At 35.1% G+C, this 18,463-nt stretch overlaps 1 protein-coding gene across 1 annotated transcript; it reads left to right on the forward strand.

Annotated features, from left to right (window-relative positions):
• The first annotated feature begins 259 nt into the window (after positions 1-259).
• On the forward strand, positions 260-15,950 carry LOC144972840 (ribosomal RNA-processing protein 7 homolog A-like). Its single transcript, XM_078914546.1, has 8 exons — positions 260-396; positions 2,183-2,322; positions 3,915-4,028; positions 8,030-8,156; positions 8,431-8,528; positions 9,970-10,119; positions 11,275-11,323; positions 15,841-15,950. Exons 1-8 carry the CDS (start codon positions 333-335, stop codon positions 15,927-15,929), a joined length of 831 nt encoding a protein of 276 aa, XP_078770672.1. The 5' UTR covers positions 260-332; the 3' UTR covers positions 15,930-15,950.
• The last annotated feature ends 2,513 nt before the right edge of the window (positions 15,951-18,463 follow it).

Below are 18,463 nucleotides of genomic sequence, written 5' to 3' on the forward strand. Positions count from 1 at the left end.
CTTCAAATTCTTCATCGGCATCGTATCACACTCTAAACATTTAAAATATCGATGTAGTATTGAAATGTAAGCTCCAATTTATTAAACGAAGACAGACACTTGGGACGTTCCGGGTTTCCCCTTTATCAACAAAACACGATGACGATTCATCGTGTTTTGTTGATAAAGGGGTAACCAGAAACGTCCACATTATCTGTCTACAACTGTAACTGTAATCGTCACTCGCGACAATTCTTTAGCCGAATTCATTGTTTCCGGTTTTGCTTACACTTTCATTTTGGACAACTGAGAAGTAAACAATGCGAGCACACTAGAAATAGAAGACAAGGAAAATGGATTCGGTTACCAACACAGACTCAAACACGGAATCTCCTCTTCTCATAAAGGGGTTCACAGGTATTAATTAAAGGCTCAATATAAGGTTGCATTGTAAATATCAGGAGCATTTTCAAAACTCTGATATATTTTTCACTGGGGTGTGAATCGTGAATAGTGTGATTCTGATTCTGATGATTCTCAGATTCAGGTCAGGGGTGGGTACTAGTACTACCGCAAACTCGGGGACCCAAATAATTTTGGGGGTTTGGGGGAGGGGGGGATTTAAAAAAAAAGTCTAGTAGGGGGTTTGGGAGGGGAGAGACTTTAAAAAAAAAAAAGTTTCCCCCCCTCCAAAAACCCCAAAATTATTTTTTAAAAAAGTTTCCCTCCTCCCAAAACCCCAAAATTATTTGGGTCCCCAAGTTTGCGATAGTACCCAGGAGTGTGAGTGTGGTGAGTGACTGATGATGAGCGCTGTGATTATTCTCAGACTCAGATATGTCTGAGTCTGAGAATTAAGAAAATTGATTATTGGCAGACACTGTCTGCCAATAACAATGGACGGCTATACAGACACTCTTTTGAAACTCCGCTCTTTACATTTATCCACATTCCAGAATGGCCACCTCTATTCGCAGATTTCCTCTATTCACAGCAGTACTGCGAATACTGATTTCCTCTATTCTGCGAATAGTAGATACCTAGGGGCAGGGGTCGTTTTCGTTACTCGCAGTCGTACTGCAACCAAAAGATATCATTCATTTCAGTTATTGCAGTAGTAGTAGTAGTAGTAGAGTAGCCTTCGAGGCTAGAGCTTTATTGTATAGAGGATTGGGTGCAAAATATAAATATACTACATTATTATTATTATTTTAAAATTTATTTATTATTATTTATTTATTTTAATAAAATTATTACTGTTATTATTATTTTGCATTTCGTTGACGATGACGGTGTGCCTGTTGTTGTGTAGTGAGTAGTGATGGTGGTGTTGATATAGTGGTGGTGTTGATGATGTAATAGTGGTAGTGATGATGATGTAATAGTGGTGGCGGTTGCTGTAGTTTTGATAATGAAGTGATAGCTGTGATAGTGGTAGTAATGATGATGATGTCGTGGTTTGGTTGTAGTGACAGTGGTAGCGATAATGACGAGGAGGAGGATGATGATGTAAAGATGGTGGTGGTTGCTGTAGTTTTGATAATGATGTGGAGGTTGCTGTGGTAGTAGTAGTAATGATGATGTGGTGACTGTAGTAGTAGAGGTAGTTTATTGATGGTAACTTCTATTATTTGCAGGAGTACTGAGATATGAGTCGAGCAATGGCGAGAGTGAGAGAGAGAGAGATAAAGATTCCTGGAACTTTATAAAATATATTTAACTAACTGTAAATAATACAGGATGGAACTATTCTCATTAAATCTGACAGATAAGCTGCTAGATTTCAAGATATGAACAAATGATCAAGTTGGAGAGGTGCAGAGGGGGAAATTTTCATGGATTGGATTGGAGTAACAAAAACAAAACAAAACACGATCTTGCCAAGTTTCAGACGAAGGAAAAGTTGAAAAGTTAAAAATCTCAATTCTAAGTCACACAAAACCAGAATATGGAAAGTTTTGAAATGCACGTAGAAATAAGTAAAGTTAATAAAACATTAATAAAAACATAAAATTAACTAACAATAAATCAATCGGTAGATAGTAGGTTAGTATATGAAATATACAGAATATGCATACCAGTTAATTATTTTCCTGGTGATGACCTCATATCTTTTATGACCTGTTTTAATTCTTTAAAAACAACAGAAAGAGGTGAATCTAAGAGGCATATAGTGTGTTGGTTTTGTCAAATTTCATTCCAGTACTTCAAGCAAAAGGTCATGCAGAGTGCAAAGAATGCGTTTTTCTGTACCTCAAGCCACATACAAGTAATTTAAAGTCAACTGAATGGAGAGAAGGGAAAACTCTTCAAGTTTACAATGTACCACCATATTGTAATGAGGTAATTATGATTGTCGACAGACAACACGACAAAACAGTGGATGGGTATATTTTGTTCCGTTGTTTCACATTTTGATGATCAACATAAAAAAAGAAATCTCTGTTGTTTTAGTAATGCTTTATGATATTATATTATAAGTAATGCTATGTATAGTCTGTAATGTATGGTTTAAGGTGGAGATAAAATTTTATTTAATAAAAAAAATATTAGTATTGGTGATAATACTCCGACCACTCAGGCGTTTTACATAGGCAGTCAGCTTCTACATCGCCCTATTAATTTAGTTTAATAGATTAGAGGTCTGTGATTCCTATGATTTCCCTGTTACATAATAATACATGATAATAATAAACAGCAATAATTAATGGCTCGTATAGCTGTCTTAGATTACAACCATCACAATAAAATAAGTAATGGATGAGAAAAAGAACAAAGTTCCAGTCCCACTTATATTTGACAATAATTGTTAGTCTGATTTATTCTGTTTTATAATTATTAATGTATGTATTTACAGATTTTTGTTTTATGACATTATTGAATACTTAAATATAGCCACAGTATTTGTTGGTTTTTTTTTTTTTTTTTTGCGAAGAGCTTATTTTATGGAGTCCGAGGTTCTTAGCCAGTCTGGCCATCTCTCTGGTACTTAATGCTTTGTACTGGGCTGATGTTATGATGTCAAGCTGGAATTCCTCTTCGTATTCTAGCCTAGGAAGGGATTGAAATCTGGTTTGATATGATAAATATATACATGGTGTCAGATTTCTCAGTGTTAAACCTCCTTGGCCTGTTTTAAGGAATTGTCTGCCCTCAGACAGTTTACATTTTGATAAATACATATACATTATATTTAATAGTAGTGAAGTCCTAATCTTATGATAAAGATAATGTTTGCTTCAACTCTAGTCTAAAGTCAGACCTAGTAAACCAGTTCAGATGGTACAAACGGCTAAACAAGCTATATTAATATTATAGTAAAATAGTCTACTGTGTGGGCATTACAAGTATAGACTCATGAATATTTTAAGTAAAATAAATAATCCTAATGACCATATAGCATGAAGTAAACAAATGCCAGTTATGCTGGCCTCATGACTTTACACAACTACAGTGGTCTAGATAAAACAACGATATTGTAATGTATGATCAAATTACATATATCCAGGTCCTAATGATACAGTGTATATCAAAGTCATAATAAATACAATCATGGGTTTAGAAAGAGTAGGCAGATAATGTTGACATTAGTCTGAAGATCAAAAAGATTTTAAAAAAAATTAAATCAACCCTTTTTTTAATAGTACACCACTAAATAGAATAAAAGGCAGACACCTTGGAAGGTTAATTTTTTGAAGAGGATTTATAATATTATTTTGATTTCAAAACTCTAAGATTTGCAGGCGTTATTTACATGGAATGACATGGATAGATTTTCATTATTATTATTATTGTTGTTGTTGTTGTTATCATCATCCATTGATAAAGGGACAACGATTCTTGCTCTCTTTCCTTCTTTCTCTTTTTTATATTATTTTTCTCATTATGAGTCAATTGATACAAACTTTCTTTTTATGTCCCTCCCTTTGTTCTAGGACAATGTAAAATTGCTTTTTGAAGGTTGCGAGATTGTTAAAGTATACCTGCAAGACAAGCCTACATCTCTGCCGGAGACAGCATTACCTTTTCTACAAACAGCATCCAAAAAGGTGGTTATATTTTTAAAGTCTGAAATAAATAACTACTCTCCCCTCGGCCATCAACAGGGTTTTAAGAATGCATTATTGTATGATCTTCTGTCTTTACTTTTATTTGTCCTACATCAATAACAACCAGCCATTTCCTGTTTGCAAACTTGACAGAGCTAAATTCTATATTCTGTCCACTATATTAATTTTGTAATGTAATGTAATGTAATCCCTGATTCATTCGGATCAACTGTTATAGACCTCCTTTATATCTGATTTGATTTAAAGAAGACACAGAAGGAGGGTGAGAATTACTCCCGTTATAATTTAAATAATATTGCATATAAGTGTATTATGATACCTGTATGGACGTAGGATCGTCCAAAAATGCCAGCATGCCGGTCTGTCTGTATTTTGGATTATTTGTTTTGTGTTTTATCTGCATTTCGGGTAAAAGGTTTGACATAGGCAGGCATGTCTACCATTCCAGAAATTTGTAAAAAAATAGTGACTGTCCCAGGAAAAAAGGAAGTTTACTTTTTGTCCTAGAATTTAAAAAAAACAACCGACCATTATACTACCACCACACCATCATCCCTACCATCACTACAACAACTATCACCACATCATCATCCTTATCACCTTTACTACAACAACTACCACATCAGATTCCCTACGACCACTATTACAACAATTACCACCACATCATCCTACTAATACTACTACAACTACCACCACATCATCATCATTCCTACCACCACTACTACTACCACATCATCATCCCTACCACCACTACTACAACAGGTACCAGCATTTCATCATCCCTGCCACAACTGCTACAATTATCACCACCACATCATCATCCCTATCACCTCTACTACACAGTGATGCCAAAACTCCGGTTTCACTGGAAAAAACTACTACTTCAACCACCACCATCATATCATCATCACTACCACTACTACTACTATCACCACCACCACATCATCATCATCACTACCACTATTACTACAACCACTAACACCACATCATCCTCACTACCACCAGTACTACAATCTCTACCATTAGGTTTTAGCGCTTTACTTCATTTAAAATAAGGAAACTTTGGGATTGTTATGTATCATAGTATAATTCTAATCAGTTATCTATTTAGAACTATACAATATGTAAACACAATGCGAAATACCATTCCAATTCCGTTTTCTTGTGTGCGGAAATTCCTCTTTCGGCATTGAAATTCCTACGAGTGGTGTATGAAACTCCTGTGAGCCAAATTTAAAGTTGGCGTCTCTGACTACAACAACTTTCCACATCTTCATCCCTACCACTACTACCACATCATATTTCCTACCGCTACCTATACAACTCATCATCCCTACCACCACTATTACAGTTGATCATCCCTACCACCACTACTACAACAACTACCACCACATTATCATTCCTACCACCACTACCACAACGGTCACCACCGCCACACCATCACCCCTCCCACCACTTCTACAACCACCCCCACCACCAGATCATCAGCTATCAACAAACCATATAATTTGGAAATTGGTAAGCTATTTTCTCTCACAATGGTTGGAGAAAAATCTCTTTTATGGTCAGTCATTCTCACCAATGGCTGTGCTATCTTGATGAGTTATCCCAGTAATATTATATTATTAAAACAGTAAGTGAGGATTCTCCTTTTGTTGCAGGCAGATTAGTAACTACACATACTTCTAATAACCTCTAGCACCATTGTAACCATATTATACTCTTGATATAAGACGTTTGACTGTCTGATAATAATTATTTTTTTCTTCTTCAAATGGCTTCATTCTTATGCTTGTATTTTTTCATTTGTAGCCGGCTCATGTACTTAAACATGTGTTAGGTGTAAGTTGTGCTCATTGTTGGGCTTGGGTCCCATTTTGTCACAGATTTTTCTAATGCGATATGTTACAGTGAAAAAAATGATTATTATAAAATCGCAAAAGTTTCGTTTGTAGACCATGTTTTAAGATTTGTGAGATCAATCCACTTTGACCATGACCAATGAGGAATGGTGACTTTAAGTTCAAATTCACATTTTCGCCCTGGTCTGGGTAAATTTGGACTCATTTCCTCATTTATTTCAATGACTAGGCAATAGTGAAATCATTTCAATATATTAATGTTGTAATTACGCGTCCAGAACACTTATATTTGTCAACCAAGGTTTGTGTTTTTAAGTTACCGCACATTGTTTTAGTTTTTAGTTTTTGCTCTGAATTATCACATTATTATTTCTTACACTCGCAACATGACCTAAATTGGTTCTGAGGGTTCAAACCTGTGGTGAGACACTTTGACAGTACAGACATACCATCATTAAGCATATATCAGACTGAAGCAAGTTAAATGGTTCTTATCAAATTTTTGCAATATAAAGCATCCTCTTTAAGCACGGTAACTTCGGCTTCAGGCACGCTTCATTACAAATCAGCATCTGTTTCTAATTGTTAATTGTTATTGTGTTCGCCCACTTTCATAGACCGGTAATGTAACTGACAGTGAAATTGTCCAAAACTGGATGAAAAGGAAGCGACCCCATGTGGAGATGGAAGAAGAAGAAGATGACCCAGTAGAAGTGATGACCAAAATTACTTCTTCCTTAGGGCTGATTTAAAGCTTGAAGACTATTCATGTTTTAAGGGGGCTAGCAGGTGCAAATTGGGTCAGTTTGGATGAAAATTATAAATTTTTGGAAGTGACTTGTTTTTTATTAATTTATTCATTCCTTATTTAATTTATACCCGTATTTTTGTTGAATGAATAGATTTAAAAAGTCAAAAATTGCAATTTAAAAAAAACCCTACCCAACGTTATTTTACTCAAAATCTGATAAATATATTGCGTTTTTCTCAAAACTGTTATCTTATCACCATAAACATTTTTTGGGACTTGACCATTTTAAAACTTTAATGCTAGAGCTTTAAATTTGGAACTAAAATAGCTGGTATGTTACTACAAATAACTGGCTACTTTGATTTTGTTTTTATTGAATAGTTTTGGGGTAAAAAATATTTTTTCTTTAAATATTGTCATAATAGTGAAGGAATTTTATTCACATTTCAAAACAATTTTTTAAAAAGCCTTTGAGAGTGAATGTTTTTAAAACAAAGTAGCCAGCTATTTACAACTATGCTTAAACTTTACATAACAACTTCGTGGAGTCCCAAAAAACTTGTTTATTTTCTAAGATGGCCACCATTTCCATGGCAATGAAGAGATTTTCAATAATTTTTTTTTACAAGATACCTGATGTATCATTAGTTTGATCAAATAGTTCCAATTAAGGATTTTTGTATTTTTAGTATCGAGCTCCCTTAATGGAATCAACCCATCTCACATCTCAAACTGAATTCGAGAGAATTGCAAGAGCTGAGCAACAGAGTATTGTTTCACATTGATAACAAAGCTCAATTACTGAATTCTTTTCACCAAAATGACTACCCTCCCTGACACCAACTTTCTAACCATGACAAATGTCTCCATACTTTTCAAATTGAGGGTTTTTGTTCCATTTTTACTGTGATGATTTATAAAAATAAAATCAAAGCAAACCCCACTATGATGGGCAACGATTGATGATGCAGCACGATTGCATGGTGCTGTGCGCCGTAATAAACTAACAAAGGGAAATAATTCATGAAATTTCATTCGTGAATATCTTTGGATTATGTCTACTTTGAACTCAAGCGAGCTAAGAGCATCCTGTAGCCCTGTTTTGATACATGCATACTTTCATCACAGCAAGTTGTATGATGAATGTAAAACTTAATGTTTGTGTTCAATTAACGAAGCAGTGACAAAATACAATTTTAACCAATCATTGATTGCAAGTCATTTTATTTATATTATATATCTTTTATTTTTTTTATTTCTTGAGTAATACATTAAAAATTATGATCAAAAATCTATGTTGTGAACCGTTAATATGTATTCTCCAAGTTTCGATTTAATTAATAGATTTTTTTATATCTTCAAACCAGAGTTACAAGGTGGCTTATGTTGTATTCAAACATTTGGAGGATGTAAAGAAAGCGTGTAATCTCAGTTACAACAAAGTTCGACTCTTATCAAATTCTAAAGTTCCCCTTTGCAATGTTGGTGTTGAAGGTGATTTCCTCTATGAATTTTATCTTGTTTTTATATAACTAATTAGCAAATATAATTTTTGATTCTCTTCAAAGGAAAAGTAGACAGTTTATTATTTTATATAAATGTTCTACCTGAAATTCTCCAAGGATGACTTTCATATCACTAAAAGATAATATTTTAAGTGTATTTAATAAATTCCTTGCGATTTGCAAGTCCTGTTTTCTATTAATATTTTTTTAAAAATTGATTTATATTGTGCTGATGTTTTAAACTTGTGTTATTTACTCCACAGCATATATCAAAGAATACAGCCGCTCAGTCTTCGATCCAGCTGTATTGGAGAAAGCTGCAAACGACTACTTGACAGAATATTACAAGAAACAGGACGAGGTGAGCCTGTTGATAACAACAATACAAAAAAAAAGGAAAAAGAAAAAATCATAGAAAATTAAATTATCTTAAGTAAGAAAATATTTAGATGGAACATAACTACTCAACTTAATTTATTTCTTGCCCCATTAATAATGAGAATGTAATGTTGCCTGTATTAAGTACTCTTTTCTTTCTTTTTATCCTTTGTGTTGTTTTTATTTTTAAGTCCTTTGATTTTTTTCCTTTATTTGATTTTATATTTTATTACTTCCATTTTTCCAGGATCTTGCCTTGCTTAAATCTGCAGAAGTATTTTGTGCTCTCTTGTGACTTACTCAATGTAAAACAACTAAACGCTGTACATAATTAAATTATGTCCTCAGAGAAATCAGATTACTGATAACAGATTTTTTCCCGTTTTATTTTTCTGTTTATATTCTTTCTTTAAAAATAATGTACTGTTTGAGCAGCTTGTTTATTTGCCATCTATCAAAGACCACTTGATTCCCTTGTTAAAACAACCCAATTCTCTTTTTTTCTTACTAATTAATAGATATTCAACTAAAAATGATATTTGTTATTTTATGGGTTTGCTAATCGCATATTAATCATGTATCAATGGTCAGATTAAGATACCTCATCAATGGTGTAACGTAAAAACAATCAGAATGTCGAGTATAAGCTTCAGTTTAATCAACAAAAACGAATAATTTGGTTGTCATGGAGTTCCCTTTCATCAACATTATGGAGAATAAATGATTGAAAGTGAATGATAAGTAAAACAAAAATTATTTATACAACTCTAGTAGGAAAACGAAATACATTGCAATCCACATGAAGTAAACTTCTGCTTAAAGTCAATACCTGTTGATGGTCTGAAATTTTCTGTTCTCCTAATATGTTTCATTGATAATGGGTAAATTCAACCTTTGCCTAAAGTTAACCAATCTTTCCGGTCCGGCAATGTTGGCTTAATCAGGATTCCACTTGTAACGGAATTATTTGGACTCAAAACCCATCTTCAGCTGACAACAACATTCCTCCTCCTCCTTCTCCTTCTTCTTCTTCTTCTTCTTCTTCTTCTTCTTCTTCTTCTTCTTCTTCTTCTTCTTCTTCTTCTTCTTCTCTCTTCTTCTTCTTCTTCTTCTTCTTCTTCTTCTTCTTCTTCTTTTCTTCTTCTTCTTCTTCTTCTTCTTCTTCTTCTTCTTCTTCTTCTTCTTCTTCTTCTTCTTCTTCTTCTTCTTCTTCTATTTATTTGTAAGTGCAAGCCCGAATTCCGAACTTTTGCCTCAAATTTCTATTTTCAAAGGGTCTGATTGCTTTTGTTATTTGATGTTGACAAGTGTGTATCTGCTGTATGTTCATTGCCTAAGAGAACAAACATGGTGATGCATTGTATTTAATTGCTACATATATGTATGTATTTATTTTTTGAATATGTTTCGTTCTTTCTGACCAGGAAGAAGAATTAGCAAAGTCAATGGAAGGAGTGCCGGATGAAGATGGCTTTATCAAAGTGACTCGTCGTGGTAAATTCAAAGGAATTAGACGCACAGAACAGTCTGACAAACGGGGACGTGAACGCCATCATCGGAGGAGAGAGAAGCTTGTGAGTCTTGTTGTCTTTAGCTGTTTACTTCATCAGATTTGTGTAGATGTTAAGTTGTCTTAAATTTAATTTGTGAAGAACTGTTGCTCGGAGAACTTGATCTTTTTCAAGTGGGAGAGGGTATTGTATATAATTATGGGTTGCTGAAATTTGAATATATCCTTGGAAGTGGTCCATGCCTATGTCAGATAATTTTATTGAAATATCAAGGTAGACACAAAGACATGCTGCTTTTAGGATACATCCTTGCTTCCTTTGAACTAGTCTCTTTGCTCTCTCTCTCTCTCTCTCTCTCTCTCTCTCTCTCTCTCTCTCTCTCTCTCCTCTCCTCTCTCTCTCTCTCTCTCTCTCTCTCTCTCTCTCTCTTCTCTCTCTCTCTCTCTCTCTCTCTCTCCTCTCTCTCTCTCTCTCTCTCCTCTCCTCTCTCTCCTCTCTCTCTCTCTCTCTCTCTCTCTCTCCTCTCTCTCTCTCCTCTCTCTCTCTCTCCTCTCTCATCTCTCTCTCTCTCTCTCTCTCTCTCTCTCCTCTCCTCTCTCTCTCTCTCTCTCCCTCCTCTCTCTCTCTCTCTCTCTCTCTCTCTCTCTCTCCTCTCATCTCTCTCTCTCTCTCTCTCTCTCCCTCTCTCTCTCTCTCTACTCTCTCTCTCTCTCTCTCTCTCTCTCTCTCTCTCTCTCTCTCTCTCCTCTCTCTCTCTCTCTCTCTCTCTCTCTCTCTCCTCTCTCTTCTCTCTCTCTCTCTCTCTCTCTCTCTCTCTCTCCCCTCTCTCTCTCTCTCTCTCTCTCTCTCTCTCTCTCTCTCTCTCTCTCTCTCTCTCTCTCTCTCTCTCTCTCTCTCTCTCTCTCTCTCTCTCTCTCTCTCTCTCTGATAAGTGATCTATACCTATGATCTTGTGTCCATTTTATTATCTCTCATTTTCCTGGGGCTGAGATCGTCTAAGAGTTATGCAATCCTAAATACAAAACAGAGGAGCAAAAGTATTATTTTATAGATTATTATCCAAAATTATGGTTGATCTCTAGATGTTTCCAACAATTATATTTTGCTTTTAAGTAGGTACTGTTTGAAAAACTTGCCCATCTGTTAAAGTTAATAGGCGATGACTTATTGATTTTATCAACAATTTACATAATAAATTCTTTTCTTTTTCTTCTCCAGGGCATGAAAGATTTTTACAGATTCCAAATAAGAGATACCAAGAGAGAACGTAGGCATATATTTTATTGTCATAAATGTTTATTTTGAAATTTCTAAAGAAATTATTTGAAATGAAGAGAATGAATCAGTCTGTAATAATTAATATAGCTCATGTGGTTTCTTTTCTTTTTTTTTAATTCCTGGATGTTGATCAATCTGATGTAATGCTTAAAGCGAGAATTATAGCACTTGAGAATCTCTTAGATGAAGAGATCTTATATTTCTTGAAATCCAGTTTCTATTAAGATACTCTGACATTGCAGATTTTCATTTCTTCACATTACAAAAATTATAACTTGCACCACTCACTCGTAACAGATTTAAGTATTATATAGTTATCATTGAAACTTAACGATTTTGAAAATAAATAATCTCCTAGAAAACCTCTAAGAACCTTATTGGTAATTCACTTTCAAGAATACTTGTAGCATTGACTCAAACTGTTGGTAACCAATAAATCTTATCTATATATAAGGCCAAGGGGTACCAACAGCTCAGTTGGTAGAGCACTCGCTTCAAATGCTTAGGGATTGAGATCGATCCTGAGTGAAGTTGATTTTTTTTTCTGAGCCTCCTGTCCACCCATCAGTGATTAGGTGGCTCCTTCTGTTAGATCTATCTGAATGAACTTTACAATAGACTAGCATCCAATCCAAAGGATAGTAAGCAATTGCTATTGTTCATTTTAATTCATTATTTATATTTAAAGTCAACGTGGTTTTACAGTTTAAGACATTGATTTCTTGTAACATCAAACTCTAAAGTACTTGTGGTTGTATTTTGTATGAAAATAAATCAAACAGTGTTTGGTACAGAATGAACCTAATTCAAATTTTTGCTTGATACAAATTTTGAGAGGGATCTTGGAGTTATAACTAAACTAACTGCTTGTCAGGAATCATATACAGGAGTTTTAGTCATTTGGATAAAAGTATGTTTCCTTTGTTGTTTATATCTATTATAAGACTTATTCTTGAGTACTGGAACAGTGTTTGGAGCACCATGTATGTGAGACAGTTGATAAGATTTGAATATACTTAATGACGAGTAGCATAACTGTTTCCTGGGCTTTGGAACATGTCAGACGTTGAGTGCAGCGTACCTTGATCTAACTAAATCTCAAATACAGAAGAGTTAGGCAGACCCGCCGATTTTCCCCCGAAATTTCATTTTATCCCAATTTCCGATTGTCCTTCGCTGGGTCCCGTTTTTTTATTATAAGGCCTATTTTCTGTCTATTTGTTTGGATTCTGTTAACAAATAGGGGAATACTAGATAAAATATGCAAAATGGGAAAAAAAATGTTTAAAAAGTATAAGTTATGGTCTTTTTCGTTTTCATTTTCTATGATCAATCAATAAACCTTTTGTGTGTCTGATTAGTGCCTTCAAAGTGTATGATGTAGTTGTGATACAAGGCTGCGAGAATTGAAATCTAGTTGATGTCAGAATATATTTTATTTTAGGAGGGTCAATTATTTTGTGTTGTCTCCAATAGGTAGGGCTAATGACCTCTAATTGGTAGTATTATTGTGTATTGTTGGCTGCACTGTCCCTATTTAATTTTGGCGGTGTGTATTTGTGTGTGTGTGTACGTGTGCCGGCCGTGTGTGTGTTTAATTGGGTGTGTGTGTTGTGGGATCCTGTCAAGGCTAATTAAATCCATCCATTCGTTGTTTTTCTCTAAACTCCCAGGGCCTGTGTCCTCTATTATTATTTGACCCCCTTGTTAGTCTCTAATCAATCAGAACATTTTATATTGTATCATTTGAGAACTTTTGGACTGTCTCTTATAATAGGGATGCCACTTTTCCGGTTTTAGCCGGAAATCCGGTTTTTTTACCACCAGCCGGTTTTAATCCGGAACCTCCGGTTTTTGTCCGTCGTCACTATTCCAAAAAAAAAAAAAAATTTTTTTTTTAAAGAAGAAGAAAAAAATCGAGATTTGAGCCGGAACTTTTTCGCCGGGTGAATAATTTGGGCTGTCACCGCCGGTCGAATATTTGGGCACCTAAATGGTAGTTTATCTCCGCCCATCCCCATCACAATTCCTCCTTTTTAAAAAAAAAATTTGATAAATAAACAGTGATTTTGAGAATTTCTCAGAATTTTTCCGCTGAATTTGCCATGTCAAACATTTCCCTCAAAACCACAAAATCACCATTATGTCTTATGTCATATTTTGACACCAGTGCAATAGTCTCGCGAAATTTAGTGACGGTCCCGTTTTTATGACGTCGGGCCAGACTGAATGGCACCAGATGTCACAATTGACACAGACGACCAGTGGTGTTCTTTGATTAGCAAGTTGATGGTTGAAAGGGAAGGGGAGGGACAAATATCTCTCTCTCTCTCTCTCTCTCTCTCTCTCTCTCTCTCTCTCTCTCTCTCTCTCTCTCTCTCTCTCTCTCTCTCTCTCTCTCTCGCAACCATCCATTAAATCTTTACAAGAACTAAATTTATGTTTAATGATAAGAATGGATTTATACTAGTAATAGTAACATATTACATAATACCAATACAAAACTATGTTCCTGTTATTTTTACACTTTGCTTGCGTTTGACCGATAGACGGAGACACTTTCCTCCTTTTTGACAAATTGCTATTATTATCACTGAAAAAAAAACACTCACCAAAACCACTACATCATCTCTACCACCACTACTATTACAACCACCACCACATCATCATCCCCACCAACACTACTACTACAAATAACACCACATCATCCCTACCACCAGTACTACTACAACTACCAGCACATCGTCATTCCTACCACAACTATTACAACCACCACCACACAATTATCTCTAAAAGACCACCACTACTACAACCACCACCACATCATCATCCCTACCACCACTACTACTACAACCACCATCACATCATCATCTCTAAGACTACTACTACTACTACTACTACTACTCTACTACTTACTACTACTAACTACTACTACTACAACTACTACTACTATCACCACCACATCATCATCCCTACCACCACTCCTACTACAACCACCACCACACCATCATCCCTACCACCACTACTACTACAACTACAACCACATCATCAACCCTACTACCACTACTACAACCACCACCACACCATCATCCCTAGCGCCACTACTACTACAAATAACACCACATCATCCCTACCACCACTACTACTACAACTACCACTACATCATCATTCCTACCACAGCTACTACAACCACCACCATACAATCATCCATACGACCAGTACTACTATAATCACTACCACATCATCCCTACCACCACTACTACTACAACCACCACCATCATCATCCCTACTACAACCCCCAAATTTAATTACACTTTCAACTTTTGAAATTCTCCGAGTCGTGTCAGAAATTGCTGCGAGACAAATTTTGGATCGAATCTCAGTGAATTTGAGTGAAGTTTAAATGAATAGGTTATAGTTGCATGGGTGGTCATGATCTTCACAATGAAAAATTTTCTCCTTTTATGTCACCAGTCATTCTCACCCCTGATAGCTATTGATATTAATTTGTCTATATTTTGTTTTTAGCACCTTATTTTATCAATTTGAAAACTGTTAACTCTCCTTTCTTTTGTGTGTTATTTGCTCTCAATTGCAATAATAAGTACTGAAACAGTATTCCATATTTGATATTTTTCAAATCCCTACAAAGCCCTTGACGTTGATTTGTATCTCGTCCGCCCAAGTTTTCAGGCTTTTTTAAATTTGCCTGGTGGCATCCCTCTTATAATAACTGCAGCAATGCATGTCATAGTCAATTGACAATTCCCTTGATCCCAATTTCATCTCTCAGATCCTGATTTTTCTCTTATTTGGTCCTGATTTTTTAAATTTTTTTTTGTTGGTATTAGTGGCAGGTTTGAGTTAGGGGACATTTAATGCAGCTCTAAAAGATAATACACAATATAAACTTCTCTGAGATTTATGTATGATGGATTTGTTCATTATTCTGTGAAATTTTTACAGAATTTGATTAAATAATGAACAGTTTTCAAAACCTTCAGTAGTCTATTCTATAAAATTGTCGGTTTTGAGTTTATCTTGTCATGTCGATATTTTATTACAGTTTTTTTTTTTTTTTTTTTAATGATCTCAATTAATAATCATTGATGACAAAGAGTTGATTTCCTAGAGATTTACATAAATACGATTTTTTTTTCTTCATTTAATTACGGGTCTTGTTCACTTTTGATTTGATTATGAGCAGTTTTCGATATCTTCAGTACTCTATAATTGTTAGTTGTTTTTCTTTTCACATTGCCACTTGGATATAATATTTTTCCATTACATTTACGATGTGAAAAAAAAACAAAAAAATAACTGTAACTGTTTCATACCAATGCTACTTGAGATTATGTATTTATGTGCTGTTGTATAAGGCATTTAAAGAATAAGTTTTATTCTTAAATAAGATGTGTTAAGATGAAATGAATTTAAGCAAATATAGGCAATAATATTAAACTATCTTGATTCTTTTATTAATTTGCTACTCTTTCTTTATTCCAGATATTGCTGAACTTCAAAAGAAATTTGAGGAAGATAAGAAGCGGGTGCAAGAGATGAAATCAGCAAGAAAATTTAAACCAATGCGATGAAATAAATGATCAGAAAATTGATATCTTGTCTTTTTTCCCTTTTCTGGTAATACAATGACTCTGTCCAAGATTCTTCTGCCTTACACCTCAGCTCTGTGACACCCTAGAACTCTCTAATGCCTACCGATATCACATTACCAATGTTAGATTTGTCACCACTCACAACAACCTCTTGTGTTCTACCATGAGCAAGTGATTTATCTAACGTAGTATGGTTTTACTAATCCCAGTTTTCTTAACTTAAAAGCTTTTCATGAAACACTTTGTCAAATGCTTTGGCAAAATCTGGTGATATTTAATCAGTTTGTCCACATTTGTCAAATTTAGTCAGTTGTTGTGTTGTCAATAATTGAATTGAGCTGGGTCTCACACAACCTTTTTTTTTTTTTTTCAAAATCCATGTTGAGGATTTTTTCATGTTATTTTGCTCAAGATGAGAGATATTATTGTCGTTCGAATGATGTGTTCCAGAGGCTTGCAACCAATAGTTAGAGAAATAAGGTAATGGTTGGAAGCCTCACTTCTCTGTCCCTTTTTGAAAATTGGTTGGAGAATTGCATGTTTCCAAATAATTAGAATCTCACTTAAAGAAATATACATGTAAATAAATATTTATATAAAGTATAATTCCCACGTGTAATCAATCGTACCAACACTTAAAACTATGTGCAACATTTAATCTTTATAGTCTGAACAAAAGAATCGTGTGATGCTCACCCAAGTAGCTGTTTAAGAAAAAAAAACCCAAAGAGCAGAGTAACATCAACTTCATAAACTTCATTCATTTTCTTGTTTGTCAACAACCAGCAATGTTTGTCAGAGCAAGCTTTGGGGACTGACTAAACCCGTATTTTTATTGGTCAAACATCTACTGATTAGCATTATATAGTTTTTCCCACTCTCTCTCTCTCTCTCTCTCTCTCTCTCTCTCTCTCTCTCTCTCTTTCTCTCTATCTATCTATCTATCTATCTATCTAGCTCATACACACACACACACACTCTCTCTTTCTTTCTGTCTCTCTCTCTCTTAGTCTGATTTATATATATTTTTGGGAGAACTAATCTCTGAACTCGCGGATCAAAATCAATAACAAAGAGGTGAATGAAGTCAACTTCGTTTCTTCTTTTCTCTACAATTTGTTGATTAGAGGAGAGATAGGACAGAATCACGTCATGGACAGAATGAGTCTTGGTAAATTTGTAATCGTTATTTCAAAGCATCAAAGCACTATGTTCACTCTGTGCTTTAACCGTTGGTACGTATGTGTTTAGTTTGAGCAACGTTTGTTGTGAATTTAAAGCGGCGTCATAATTCTTGGGGAACAAAGAAAATTGATTTAAAAATTTTATATGGCCATTAAAAAAAATCGATCTAAGTTACAAAAATCTTGACGTCTTGTATTAAAAGGATAAAAGTATTAACGAACTGGCTAATTTTCATAGCAGAGAGTAGTCTGGTTTTCCCTGTAGCCGACACACACACACACACACACACGAACAGACTTGCTCTCTTAACAAAAAATTAATAGATAGATGATATATAGGGGGTGGAGTGGGGGCGGATCAGTACTGGAACTCCATGTCGCTATAGAGAGGGTATCATCATAATGAATGCCGTTATGAGTGGGCTGCACTGGACCTACTTGGTCGGATTTTTTTTTCTTTTACACAAGGTCTTGACAAACTGCATTGTTACACACAAGTCAGTAGATTGAGGCTGTTTAAATATTTAATACTCAAAACTTGTGCCCTCTGACCACTCCCTCATTACGCCCTACAATTCATTGACTTTCATACTTGAATTCACTGCCGCCACATTGATCACATGCATTCATGCTATTTCTCATTTGTAGTATGCATGCAAAACCTAATTCAAACTCAACGTTTTGCGGCTTTGTTGTCTTGTGGTTTGACATTCGTCTTCGGAACGGGAGGCCCCTGAAAAGTTGAGTTCTTGGAAAAGGCTCTTTACTCACATTCCCTCACCACGCTAGCAACCTTTCGAAATCTGCAGAACTTAAACCCTTTCATATTATGGTATTAACTTGTAACTCTCTCTCTCTCTCTATCGTCAAGGCTGTGAAAGTCAGCACAGCACAAGTAAGTGTATAGATAGTATGCGTCTCACAACATTGCCATCCGGAAGTGTAACGGACCAACACACAAAACTCTGTGTAACCTTGATCGTTTAAGTTTATAGTCGGGTTAATACAGTTTAGTGATAATTACTCACAAACGCGGATGGCAAATAACATTAACAAAGACCCGAGTGACGTTAACTTCGAACTATCTAGACGTCTATTTTTGTCCCGATAGTATAATAATTCACGATTTTATACAGTAGGGTTGTGATATCTGTCTCTGTCACAAACCTTTAACGCGAACCCCCCCCCCCCCCCCCCCCCCTTTTGATTTTGTGCACATTATTCACGCCCGATACCATAATTTCCTTTTCCTCAAAGTCAATGTCACACTATCAAATAATACAACATCTAGGACTAACACTTTTCTGCATTGGATAACATTTTGTTTCT

Source organism: Berghia stephanieae, chromosome 5 (genome assembly GCF_034508935.2).
Source record: "Berghia stephanieae isolate SIO BIC M18660-M18661 chromosome 5, UCSD_Bste_1.3, whole genome shotgun sequence".
Classification (NCBI taxonomy): Eukaryota; Metazoa; Mollusca; class Gastropoda; order Nudibranchia; family Aeolidiidae; genus Berghia; species Berghia stephanieae.

Coding starts and splice junctions, on each gene's coding strand:
- LOC144972840 (XM_078914546.1), top strand. CDS start 333: ATGGATTCGGTTACCAACACAGACTCAAACACGGAATCTCCTCTTCTC. Junction 4,029..8,029: donor TACAAACAGCATCCAAAAAG/GTGGTTATATTT, acceptor TCTTCAAACCAG/AGTTACAAGGTGGCTTATGT. Junction 11,324..15,840: donor AAGAGATACCAAGAGAGAAC/GTAGGCATATAT, acceptor TCTTTATTCCAG/ATATTGCTGAACTTCAAAAG.